The sequence below is a fragment of the Sinocyclocheilus rhinocerous genome, unplaced genomic scaffold (genome assembly GCF_001515625.1).
Source record: "Sinocyclocheilus rhinocerous isolate Xijiao unplaced genomic scaffold, SAMN03320098_v1.1 scaffold225, whole genome shotgun sequence".
NCBI classification, from domain to species: Eukaryota; Metazoa; Chordata; class Actinopteri; order Cypriniformes; family Cyprinidae; genus Sinocyclocheilus; species Sinocyclocheilus rhinocerous.
The window spans coordinates 874968-887956 of record NW_015630532.1 but is presented as its reverse complement, the minus strand read 5'-3'; the positions used below and the strand labels follow the sequence as shown (position 1 = coordinate 887956).

Here is a 12989-nt window from a genome sequence, read left to right as displayed (position 1 = left end):
TGTTTAATACAAGTTTGTAGATTGCTTTTGTAAATTTAATATATTGCAAAATTCATGTCTGTGTATTAGCTTTAACCTAATTTTGGATTAATACTCTTAGCAGCTAGTTGTTTAAAAACAGACCAAATAAAAATCACATTTACCAAGGCATTTCCCAAAAAAAGCATTGTATGGCTAAGATGATCGTAAAAACATTTGCCACCAAATGGTCTCAACAATCGACTTAACATTAGCTCACGATGCTTTTGAGAAACGCAGCCCTAAACATTGCCGTTAACAGCAGCGACATTCAAAACGTACGTTAGGACTGCGTTTACTGAAAAAATGCCGGCTAACGTTAACATTAAACTAGAAGCAGTGACGCTAAAATAGCATTCAAAATGCGCATTCAAAAGCACTAGGGAAATGCCGCGCTTTACAGCGCTGTGTAAAAACAGCGTTTCCCAAAAATGAAAACATTCCTTTATCATGATATTCTCACAACACTCAAAAAGCAAATAAGAAATTTTCACAGTTGTTTTGATTTACTTACAAGTTGTTCCATTAAGTTTGCTCCGGTCGCTTGCGATTATCCGCCATGTTGAATGGATTCTTCTGAACGTCGGTTAGAGCAACGAGGTGACGTCACTTTACGTCACTCAGTAAACTTAAAAATAATAATTTAAATAGAAGAGTTTACTCAAAACTGTTGAGCCGCACAAAAATAAAACTAAATTCCTCGTTCAGAAAATGTAATTGTTATAAGTTTCATTAACGATTTAACAGACTTTAATTGCAGTGCTCTTAATCTTTATAAGTTAGTAGTACTGTTCGGGTTTACAGTGCAGTTGCTGTACCACCTCTGAGCTGCCGGGTCACCGGCTCGGCTGCCTTTTGATGTCAAGATCGGAATGCAAATAATTTTTATAGAATACTGTCGTCATTTGAAGCTAAACGCAGACATTTAAATGGACATACTATGGATGAAAACTGCTATGATTACTCTACTTTTAAAGCATAAATTCGACGCCCACAAAAAACGTCATCCCTGTTTCGGATCTGTAAGACTATCCCACTCTCTAACGTCAATTTCGTTGAATAACAGTGCTTATCGCTGGGTGACAAGCTCTTGTAATATGCGTAGAACATTTTGAAAATGACATCTAATCAATATAATTTATAATCTTTTTAAACCTAACTATTTTGTACCGTATCCGTGAAATTCTCTAGCTGTAAAGGCTATCTCTCCCGGGTTTTCTGCAACCATGATGCGCGCGCATCCTGAATGTTTACAAACCGATAATTGGTCTATAGTACACTACTGTTGTTTATGATTCAATTACTGCTCAGATTCAGTGTTGAACATTTTTGAGACAAGAAAATTTAATTCTAATACAAATTCTTATGTGCTCTATAAACTATTTATTATGTCATATATGGAAAAAGTCATCCCTCAATTTGTATAGGATGTCAAATGCATTTGTATTAATAAACTTACAGTGAAAGTAACTGGTGGGCAGCACTGTGAATACAAATTTAAAATATGCAATTGTCACAATATTTTGAAAGTTACAATATACATTATACATTAGCATTAGATGTGTAATTAAATCATTTGCCAACCTTGTTTGCGTAAAAATAAATAAAATTTTTCTATTCCTATCAAAAAATAAATCTAAACACTTTGGCTAACTGTACAAATGTGGGTAATTATCCATAAAGCCCTGGAACTGCTAAAATGTGAAACATAAAGACATATTGTTATTGTGACACAAAATGGGATTTTCAAAGTTTTAAGATATATACATCATAAGATTAGGCACATATTAAACCTCCAAAAAATAATATATTTTCCCACCACATTAAAGACCTTATATTATTTAAACAATTTTTAAAAGGATTTAGACACCTTTTTTTTCTCAACGCCATAACGCACAAAATAGGATTGGTTTAAAAAAGATTTTACACAGAACTTGTTAAAAAAACAAACATCTACCTACTGATAATATGTCGCTCATAAAAATGTAATGATAACAAATGTAATATTCATCATAATTTTCAAATTTTTATAGGACTGAAGCTAAAAATACACAAATTGTGTGTCTATGGTCTCTTTATTTTTGTAAAAATATTTTAAATTTAGAAGTTGAACTAAAACCACAATCCTTAACATGTCAGATAGTAATCAGCAAGAAATGCTTTCTTTCTCAGTTGTCTGTATTTTTTTTCTCCAAATATATTAATGTGACAAGGCGTGATGGGGTTGAAGACTATAACACATTTGAAGGGATACATTGCCTTCAATTTTAATTTTTGGTTTTGTTTCTCTCTCATATTGTCCCTGTCAACATATCTGCATGGCCAACATTGCCTTTCTGCTGCAAATGTGGGTGCAATTTCTGATGTATGATGCTTGTCAACGTTTAAGTGTACATATTACATTAAAAAAATTATTTATTACAAAAATATGAGTTGTCATGATTTGTAAGTATATATTTACTGAAACCATGACTATTTTATATTTTTTATTTAATTAAATTATTATTAAATTAAGTAAATAACTCAACCCTGTCACAAGTTTACAACCCCATAACAATGAGAAATACATATATTTGTGATGGTGTTGAGTGTGACTGGGTTGTGGTTTTTCACTCAAAATGGCCACTAGGAGAGTAGACCATATATGGCAGCAATAAAATAAGCACATTGTATATATGGATTAAAATAAAATGTTGAAAAATAATAATTTTTCATCTTAATTTTATCTGACTTGGTTAAATTGACTACAATACAATATGAATGAAAAGTATGATATACTAACCATTTTCTGCACCACTATTAAAGAGACCTGAATGATGTAATTTGTGGTAAATTATGTCACATTTGTGTGGAGTCTAAATTATTATGGGCGTGTGACAGGGTTCAGTTCAGACTAAGGGACATAACTTTAAAGTCTGTTTTTTATAAAATATCTTGATTTTTTTTAAATAAAAATATTTTTCAAAAGAAAGGAACACAAATGAATGCTTACATTATTGCCAAAAATCATAGAAACTATGCACATTTTGTTAATAATTTTCGAAGTAAAACTTTGAAGTGAAAAAGTTTGAAGTTTTTGAAGTGCCTCAGGGACATGACAAAATGCTTGGTTTAAAGGGGTCATATGATGCAATTTAAATTTGTCCTTTCTCTTTGGAGTGTTACAAGCTCTTGGTGCATAAAGAAGATCTGTAAAGTTGCAAAAACTAAAGTCTCAAATCCAAAGAGATATTCTTTATCTCTAACACGCCTAACACGCCCCCACATGTCTACGTCACGATGTGGGAAGACTTGCATAACGCTGCCCAAATGTTCACGCAAAGAAAGAAGGTGTAACTTTGATTCTCGCTGTAGTATTGTTGTTGCCGCTGCCATCATGTCGTGAAGATGCTGTGTGTTTCGTTGTGAAAGCGAAACTACTTTGTTTGTGATATGTAAATATATAAATATATAGATATATAAATATGTGATATTGTTTTGTTCTGTTAACCATTCCTTTGTTATTTGTGGGAGGTGCTTATAAATTACTTTCAGAAAAAAAAAGTACAAACATGTCACTAGGGCGGTAACCATTCAAAATGTACTAATACGTACACTTTAGCTTAATATTTACGTTTAAAGTACTAATGTGTAAGTCTTGCAATATAAAATATATTCATAATATGAAAAAATTATAATATATATTATAATAATATATATACAATTTATTAAAACATGCTTACATAAAATAGCCTAATAGGCTTTTCTGTTGATCAGGAACAATAGATAGAAATATGATAGATGTACAAGCGCAATAAGAATACATTGAAATGTCTAAAAAGAGTAGTAATAAGATAATCAGTAGAATACACTCACTGAAGGCTGTGACTGTCAGATCAGCAGTAGCAGAATTATTTCATTGTGTCTCAGAAAGCAGTGATAAAGGAGTAGTCAGTAACTTCAAATGGACATTAAAAGACTTGTTTAATTTACTTAATTATTTTATCTTCATTTACAAATGTCTTCATTTGTCTTCATCTTCATTTACTTCATTTACAAATGTCACAATTCCAGCCTTTCTGAGCAATGGACCAACCCTTTGCGCCACCTAGTGGTGATTTTGCGAATAAGTGTCACATGTATTTCTGCGACATATCATGGACGACTGTTGTGATTTTTTTATTTTTATTTTTTTTTTACTTTTTTTCACAAAATAATTAGTTTGGATGCCACGAGTTAGTTTTGATGACTTTGCAATAAATAATAAAGTGTTTAAAATAGTAACAATTAAAAATTTGTGTTTCCAATTTATGCAAAGAACACAAAAGCCCCTACACGGAGCGGATAAATATAGTAGAAAGACAGGGAGAAAAAAAATTACCCTTCAACAAAGTCAGCAACCGTTCTGTTAACCATTCCTTTGTTATTTGTGGGAGGTGCTTATAAATTACTTTCAGAAAAAAAAAGTACAAACATGTCACTAGGGCGGTAACCATTCAAAATGTACTAATACGTACACTTTAGCTTAATATTTACGTTTAAAGTACTAATGTGTAAGTCTTGCAATATAAAATATATTCATAATATGAAAAAATTATAATATATATTATAATAATATATATACAATTTATTAAAACATGCTTACATAAAATAGCCTAATAGGCTTTTCTGTTGATCAGGAACAATAGATAGAAATATGATAGATGTACAAGCGCAATAAGAATACATTGAAATGTCTAAAAAGAGTAGTAATAAGATAATCAGTAGAATACACTCACTGAAGGCTGTGACTGTCAGATCAGCAGTAGCAGAATTATTTCATTGTGTCTCAGAAAGCAGTGATAAAGGAGTAGTCAGTAACTTCAAATGGACATTAAAAGACTTGTTTAATTTACTTAATTATTTTATCTTCATTTACAAATGTCTTCATTTGTCTTCATCTTCATTTACTTCATTTACAAATGTCACAATTCCAGCCTTTCTGAGCAATGGACCAACCCTTTGCCCCACCTAGTGGTGATTTTGCGAATAAGTGTCACATGTATTTCTGCGACATATCATGGACGACTGTTGTGTTTTTTTTTTTTTTTACTTTTTTTCACAAAATAATTAGTTTGGATGCCACGAGTTAGCTTTGATGACTTTGCAATAAATAATAAAGTGTTTAAAATAGTAACAATTAAAAATTTGTTTTTCCAATTTATGCAAAAAACACAAAAGCCCCTACACGGAGCGGATAAATATAGTAGAAAGACAGGGAGAAAAAAAATTACCCTTCAACAAAGTCAGCAACCCAAGAAGCTTTCTCTTCCTGACACCGATTAGAGGTTTATTCCCCTCATTTTAATGTTAGCTGCACCAAGCAAATGATGTAATGCGCTTAGTGGTCTTTAGGGGTGTTTACATTGACATGACAACTAACCGAAAACAGACTTTAGTCACATGAGTTATTGTAATAATTAATTCACAACATTTACCATATGTTAACTGCGTGAACTGAATCAGGGTTGTCTTTGTTAGCTTTACTAAAATATTTAGTCACATGAGTTATTGTAATAATTAATTCACAACATTTACCGTATGTTAACTGCGTGAACTGAATCAGGGTTGTCTTTGTTAGCTTTACTAAAATAAAAATATTCCCCAGCCTCCCCTCAATTAGAGCACTGAACAGCTTTGTACTTTTTTTTTGAGTGTAGGATTGATGCTATTCTCACTCATGTGTCCTATACCCTAGCACACACACTGAAAGACCATTTTTCTGAGAGAGACACATTCAACAGAAAGACTTTTGGAAGATGCATTCAAAAGCAACGCCTGTGAGGAGAACGTTTTTTCCCACATTGTGTATGGATGTGCAGTGATTAAATTTGATAATTGGCTAAACCTAGTGCCTTACTCTGCAGATATTGGTCCAAGAGAAACCCCAAAGGGCTGTGACTATAAAACAGTTATGTTTTCTTCTTGGAAAACTGGAAAAAGGATTAGAGTGTTTATAAATGACAATGGATAATTAATGTTTTAATAGGTGGCAATCCACTGAATTTATTAAAATGTTATATATTTGCTTCCACTTTTGGACAGTTATAAAAAAGAATGTATACAGTACTGGATATGGAGTAGAAAATAGCAGAAGCTGCTCATTAAATGGCTAACCTGTGAATTATTTTTTCAGCAGTTAAAAACACCGGAGCATGCTTATCTGAAATTCCCACAGGACAAACTGCACTTATTATAGACCATTATAAAGAATTTATGTTGTAAATAAATTCCTCATTGTGTTTGTAATGTTCAGGTGTTAATCAGTGTGGTATATCTCTTTAGAATGATCAGAGTGTCAGCAATAAAAGAGAAGCACAGCTGCTTCAGTTATCTCTCTGGAAGCACTCCATTCTGTATTAGTACCATAGCCATTCCAGTCGAAACTTGTAAAGTCCCCACACTGTCTAGCTGATTCAGGAAAGTGTCCACCTCCACCAACACAGAACTGCAAGAACATGAGTACATTACTAACAACACAATATGCCTATGTATTTCTTCAGATAATATTGGTGCAGTAGGAGTTGATTAATTTCTGTTGTAAGTGTATTGTAAATGCATTTGCTCTTCATCAGGGGTGGGGAACTAATTTGGGGTAGGGGCCACATTAGCCATAATATATTTGTAACGTATGTTGCTTATTCTTTTTTTTAAATAATTGTTATTTTAATAATAATAAAATTTATTTTATAAATATCTTTATTTTCAATACTTAAATCATGTAGTGCTGTATACTGTGTTGTTGCTTCTAAATTCTAAAAATTAAACTGACTTTAAAATGATGTCGACTTATGTTTTCTATTAAATCCTGTTTATATATATATATATATATATATAATTCTTGCCGTTACATTTCTGTGACTTGGATTTTGGGCTGCATGGAATGATCAGACTGGTGGGTTACGTATGTTTTGGACCCCTGCTCTTCATTTATACAACGAAGCATGAATTATTACCTGTGGTGATTAACAGTATGCCACAATTTCAGTTTATAAATGGTTAGATTATTTTTTAACTCACATGCTCGGTGTGACAACCGTTTGGTTTAACGCCTGAACAAAGAGCCATAGCTGCCTTTTCAGTATTGAAGACCCTGAATGTGATGAATCCAGGCTCAAATATTTCTGAAAACAAAATCCACAGAATATACCACTGATGATGATCTGTCATGGTAGGTCCACATGCAACATGGCTTTCATTCACTAAAGTGATCTCAACAATGAACACCAGAACTGAATAATACACAGATTTTATGACTGTTAATCGATGTAGCTAATTTGAAAAATATTTGTTTAAGTATTGCTATACCTCTTGAATTTGGACCATACAGATTTTTGGTCATTATCGTACTTCCAGTATCATACACTATTGGAATAGCAGGTCCATTATCAATGTTGCATGTCCCGATTCCAAACCTCACAGGGAATTTCTGGGAAAATGAAGATAAATATTCAGTGTTTTATTTAATTTCATGACAAAATTAGTCTTTACCTATATTTCTGTTAAAATGGTGTCAAAGTTTATCTAACCTTGAATAAATTGAAAAGGTTTCCTCCATGTAGGGTTAAGAACCGATTTTCAGTGTGGTATCTCAGGATGGAGGCAGTGGTCCAGTGCTCCAACTCACTATTATTAGGAACATGCCACACAGACACATCCTGTGCCCCAATGTCAAAATATCCAGGATTCTGTCAAGTCACATTTATTTATATAGTGCTTTATATAATACAGTTTTGTTCTGTTTGAGATTCTAGATTAACATCATTTGATTGTCAGTCCAGTGTCTTAATATCCTTTATGTTAAGTCATGGCTGTAAAACCATTACTGTAATAAAAATACCTTATAATCATCACTTGTAGCAGCTTCCGCAGATCCAAATGTGACTGTGTTTGCCCATGTCCCGTCACCATCAGGCCGGTTTGGGTCGCTGCCCTGCTGATTAGACCAGCGATCACCAACAGCGCACTTTCCATACATGTTGTTTTCATGAACACTTGCCACCAGCGTCCAGCCGCCTCCAGCAGTGGTCATATCACAGAACGTCTGGTAAAGGACTCCTCTTGATGAGATCAGATAGTACAGGCCGTCTGATTGAACACAAGCATTCCTGAGTCAAATAAATGCAGTTTGGTGCACAAGATCACAAATATAGATAGAAAATGGTTGTACCATCATAAACATGATACTTGTCACGAATTTCTTTGCAGCTTCGAGCAACATATTTAATTCTGTCCAGAAGTTTTTCAAGCTCATGGTTGCTGTTGGTATCACTGATGTTAATACATGGTGCTTCTGCTTCTTGTATTACATACATAGCTCCCAGAAAGAACATTTAAAACAAACAAACAAAAATGCTTATTTTATTTTTTTACATGGGTCATAATGTAATATATTGTGAAAACAATATTTTAAAGTTCTTAAGAGAAATTGTTTCAGTTAAATCTTAAAATGACACTTACTTGATTTAACATCACAGAACCGTAAACTTTTAAACCATAAAAAAATAAATATTTTTTATAAGAAAGACAGTCTGCAAACAAAAGAAGACAATTTTTCATGATTTAAACACACTGAAAACTTGCAAACCTTGCACATTAACTTACCATTTCCATACACCAGGGGTAAATGCTTTTGTGTGTTCTTAATTTTTAAAGTGGCTTAAGGAAATGGTGTATTTAAATCCTTTTCTTATCAAAGGCTGATTTATAAGAAACTAATGTTTACAGCTGTTTACAGTATGTTTATTGTAATCAAGAACAAAAACATTTCCATTTATTTTCTTAGGAATCTGATAACCATCAGATCTATTCCTATCAATGGACAACCTGTTGAGGCTGCCGAACAATATATTGTACTGTTACTGTAATCATTAACTGACCTATATGACTTCTTAAATGACTATTATTCCAAACCTATATGACTTCATCTCTTGTGTGGAACACAAAAGATGATATTTTGTCCATAAAACAGAAATCAGAGGGTGAAATGGGTAGTCAGATTTATATTCACTCTATTAACTCTATTTATACTCACTATATTCACTGGTCAAAATGCGGATGTTTCTTTTCTCTCACATTGCATTTCTGAGATAAAAATTTGGATGAACCAAACTTAATATTGATAAGACTTCAGTTATGCTCATTGGCTCTCCTCATCAGCTTCATAAAGCTGGTTTGCTAACGTTATACGTGGATGGCTCTGTTTTGGAGTTTTGAACTGAACTAAAAAATGTAAGAGTTATATTTGACTTGAGTTTGTCTTTTGATCCACACGTGCAATGTAAGACTTCCTTATCTTTTCTCAGAAATATTGCTAGACTTCACCCTATGCTATCCTTTAATGTGGCTTTTTAATACTTTAGTTTTTTCTCGCTTTTACTGCAATGCTGCTTCTTGCTGGGGTCCCTAATAATGTCAACCTTAACAAACTATATGTGCAAAATTCAGCAGCGATAATATAAAAAAATATATATTAAATATATAAAAATATATTTTTTCTGCTTTCACTAGTCCACTTGCCTGTCACAAATGCTGTTCATAAATGTTGTTGTAAATATAATATTTAACTCACATGTTGTACTGAGGCACTACAGCGATCTGTCACGCCACATCAAGGAAGCGTTAAAACAGCATTTATTGTTTGAAATTCCTGATAAAATAGACAGAATTTGAAAGATGAGACTGTTTTTTTTTTTTTAAATAACAAAACACAAAGCTTATTGTGATTATTGGAGAGGAGATAATGTATAGTGATGATGTAGAGGGAATATGATTAAGTTCTGCAACATGCAGTGGTTAAAAATGTATTTGTTGGGTACACATACCGAACTGAAAACATATTTTCTGTACAAATAATTGTAGTGTTACACCTAGAAAACATTTTAAACACCAAAACTGCATTTACCTGAAGATAAAAGTGTGTCTGGGCAAAGGCTGTTGTTGTAAGGAGGGAGAACAGAGACTCTGTACCAGACACTTTTTCAATAATCAGTGTTGGGAGTAACTAGTTACATGTAACAGAACTACGTAATTTAATTACAACATAAATGTAATTGTAATCAGTTACAGTTACTGAGAAAAAATGTGTAATGGAATTACAGTTACTTATGAAAATGTTAATGATTACAAAGGGGGTTACATCTGAATTTTTTTCCACAAACACACCCACATACAGATTTAATTGATTTATTTTATAAATTGCAGTGGATGCCCTAAAATATGAGACACCAATGTTTCAGGACACAGAATAGGACACATGTTTATTCGATAACTCTTTTATTTCCTATTTGGGTTTATGTATATGCTTTATTTTTTAAGATTAACTGTTTTTTTCCCCAAACCATTGTTAGATGCCAGTGTTTCCTATCATAGCTATGCAAAGATTTGATTTTAAAAACAGTATCGTAGCTATTAAACTATTCCTTGAATCTGTATTTAACTTCAGAATGATCTCAAAGTAAATTCTAATTTTTTGATGGCTGTGCTTTAAAATAAAATTTTTATAATCTTAATTCGAGTGAAGGATTTTGAAAGTCTGACAGTAATCAGTGTTGAGTACTACTGTAAGGTTAACCCTGCCTGGTTTAAATGTTTGAAAATGATTAACAGTTGAAAACATTAGAAATCAAATGTATCAAATGTAGTCAGTTACATTACTTTAATAAAGTTATTACTTATTAGATTTTAAATAGGGTTACTTGTAATCTGTAACCTATTACATTTCCAAAGTAACCTTCCCAACACTGTCAATAACCCACCAATAGTAAGTAAAGGGAAGATTCTCATCAACCAATGGTGTTGTTGAATAGGCTGAGAAACCTGCAGCACATTATGACTATAGCAGGTTATGTGTGTTTTTCCAAGTAAAAACCACATGTTAACCATGGGTTGACATATTCAACGGTGTGCTAGCCACATATGGTTCTGATTTGTGTGCTGTCATCTCTGGGCCACATGCCTAAATACAAGTCATCCATGTCATAAGATTACTGATCTTATGTGTGTGTGACTTGAATTTCCCCCCCAATTATTTATTTTTCTTTATTATATAAAAAAAGTGTATTTTTTTGTTTTGAATGTCTCATTTGGAGTACAGGATGTGCAAATTTTAGATAAATGTTCATGTTATATATTTTGGTTGCATTTGTGAATAAAAATGTAACTGCTTGTGTAAAATAGGTACATAATATCATAATATCCATATATCCATATACTCCTGAATCAAATCATATTGTAATCGTATCGTATAATTTTTTTTGAGGTATCTGCAAATATCATATCGCTGGGTATGAGAATCGATATCATATTGTATTATGATGAACCGTCCCATTTACACCCCTAAATATTAACATTCTCAGAATTTGAATAAAGTTCACTTTCTGAAAGCGAAGGTTTTGTCCAAATCCCTAACCTTAAATATGAGCAATATTAGAAGTTATGCTTGGCATAGGAAACCCTTCTGGTAACTGAGCCGTGTGCAGAAGAGCAGAGATTGGAGACAGGAGGAGAAAGAATCTGCTAGATGAGACAGTCTGAGCGTGTAGGAGGGGGAAAGAAAATCATATTTAAACTGCACCCTGATAGGAAGTATAACAGATTACTGTACTAAAGCTCAACCCCACAGCTCATGCCATGCCAGCAGAGGTCAGTCTGTTAAGCTGTAGGAACAGCTGTGTTCAGTCTTTCAATAGTGAGAACTTGATAAACCACATCTACTGCTGACCAGGCTCTAAGGTGCACTGCAGAACTGTAAATTACAAGCACAAAAGAAGTGCCGTTATTTATCCCAGATCTTTTGCCCCGAAACAGTGGCCTCAGAAAATGGAAACTTGAGTCACACTTTAAAAAATATGTCACTGTATCAGATTACACAACATCAAATTATGTGCCGTCTATAAACAAATGATACAAGATCTTTTCTCAGAAATAACTTTTTGCTATGGCTGCCTGTACATTTTTAAATGGATGTATAAATACAGCTGCCCCATTTGTCTTAATTTTGAACACACTTTCTATTGTTTTTACATTCTTCTTTTTGTGAAATATGTATTTTCAGTATTTTCTTGTAAAATGTATTCCAATAATCTTTATTTTATTTATGGCTTTGAAAATTCATTTTTAATACTGTAATTTTAATGGTAAAAGACTGTAAAAAATGCAACAGTAAAAATCTGTTAAGTGGTTGATGGTAAGTTGACAGCAATGGGATAGAGTAATACATCTAATAGGACATTTCATTTAATTTTACAGTAAAATGCTGTTAAATTTACAGTTTTGGAAGTGAAAAAACTGAAAAGACATCTTATAATTTACAATGAAAAATGTTTATTCTTAGATTTTATCTCATCAGTTATGAACAGGTTTTATGATATATCTTATGTTGTTAAATTAATGTTTATTGCATTATGGTTAATGCCTAATGGTTATAGAGTCGGACTTGTAACCCAAAGGTAGCGGGTTTGAGTCTCGGTACCGGCAGGGATTGGAGGTGGGGGAAGTTAACTTCCCCGGGCGCCAGAGAAAAAAATGGCTGCCCACTGCTTCGGGTGTGTGTTCACGGTGTGTGTGTGTGTGTGTGTTCACTACTCACTGCTGTGTGTGTGCACTTGGATGGGGAAAATGCAAAGCACAAATTATGTATGGGACACCATACTTGGCCACACGTCACGTCACGTCATTATTTTAGTGTCATCTGTGTTAACATGATGGTGTTCTATATTTGTGTTTATGACATATATATTAATATTTAACTCAGCTTGTAGAAAAGCTACCTGTGATAAACTTTAATACAAAATTGAAAAACATATTTTAGTCATTTGGCATATTAACAGTATTTCAGTATCAATATTATTTCAGTTAAATTTACTGTAAATTTAGAGGGGACCTATTATGCAAAATAAAATTTTACATGCTGTTTGGACATAAATGTGTGTTGGCAGTGTGTGAACACAACC

The 12989-nt window shown here is 32.9% G+C and overlaps 1 protein-coding gene and 1 long non-coding RNA gene across 2 annotated transcripts in view; both read right to left on the bottom strand.

Moving 5' to 3' along the window:
- Positions 1-6310: 6310 nt before the first annotated feature.
- Positions 6311-8351, bottom strand: LOC107740432 (intelectin-like). Its single transcript, XM_016552871.1, has 6 exons — positions 8207-8351; positions 7877-8124; positions 7566-7724; positions 7345-7465; positions 7057-7160; positions 6311-6484 (listed from the first exon to the last, which is right to left on the bottom strand). Exons 1-6 carry the CDS (start codon positions 8349-8351, stop codon positions 6335-6337), a joined length of 927 nt encoding a protein of 308 aa, XP_016408357.1. The 3' UTR covers positions 6311-6334.
- Positions 8352-9919: 1568 nt separating this feature from the next.
- LOC107740434 (uncharacterized) overlaps positions 9920-12989 on the bottom strand; it is a 7636-nt gene continuing 4566 nt past the window's right edge. The window contains exon 3 of the long non-coding RNA XR_001640080.1: positions 9920-9930. This is a non-coding gene — a long non-coding RNA (uncharacterized LOC107740434). The remainder of the gene's footprint in view (positions 9931-12989) is intronic.

Bases quoted from the DNA above. Each gene is read 5' to 3' on its own strand.
- LOC107740432 (XM_016552871.1), bottom strand. From the start codon at position 8,351: ATGTATGTAATACAAGAAGCAGAAGCACCATGTATTAACATCAGTGAT. The intron at 8,125-8,206 runs GTACAACCATTT...GTGTTCAATCAG, and splicing joins CAAGTATCATGTTTATGATG to ACGGCCTGTACTATCTGATC. The intron at 6,485-7,056 runs GTGAGTTAAAAA...ATGTTCTTGCAG, and splicing joins ACGGTTGTCACACCGAGCAT to TTCTGTGTTGGTGGAGGTGG.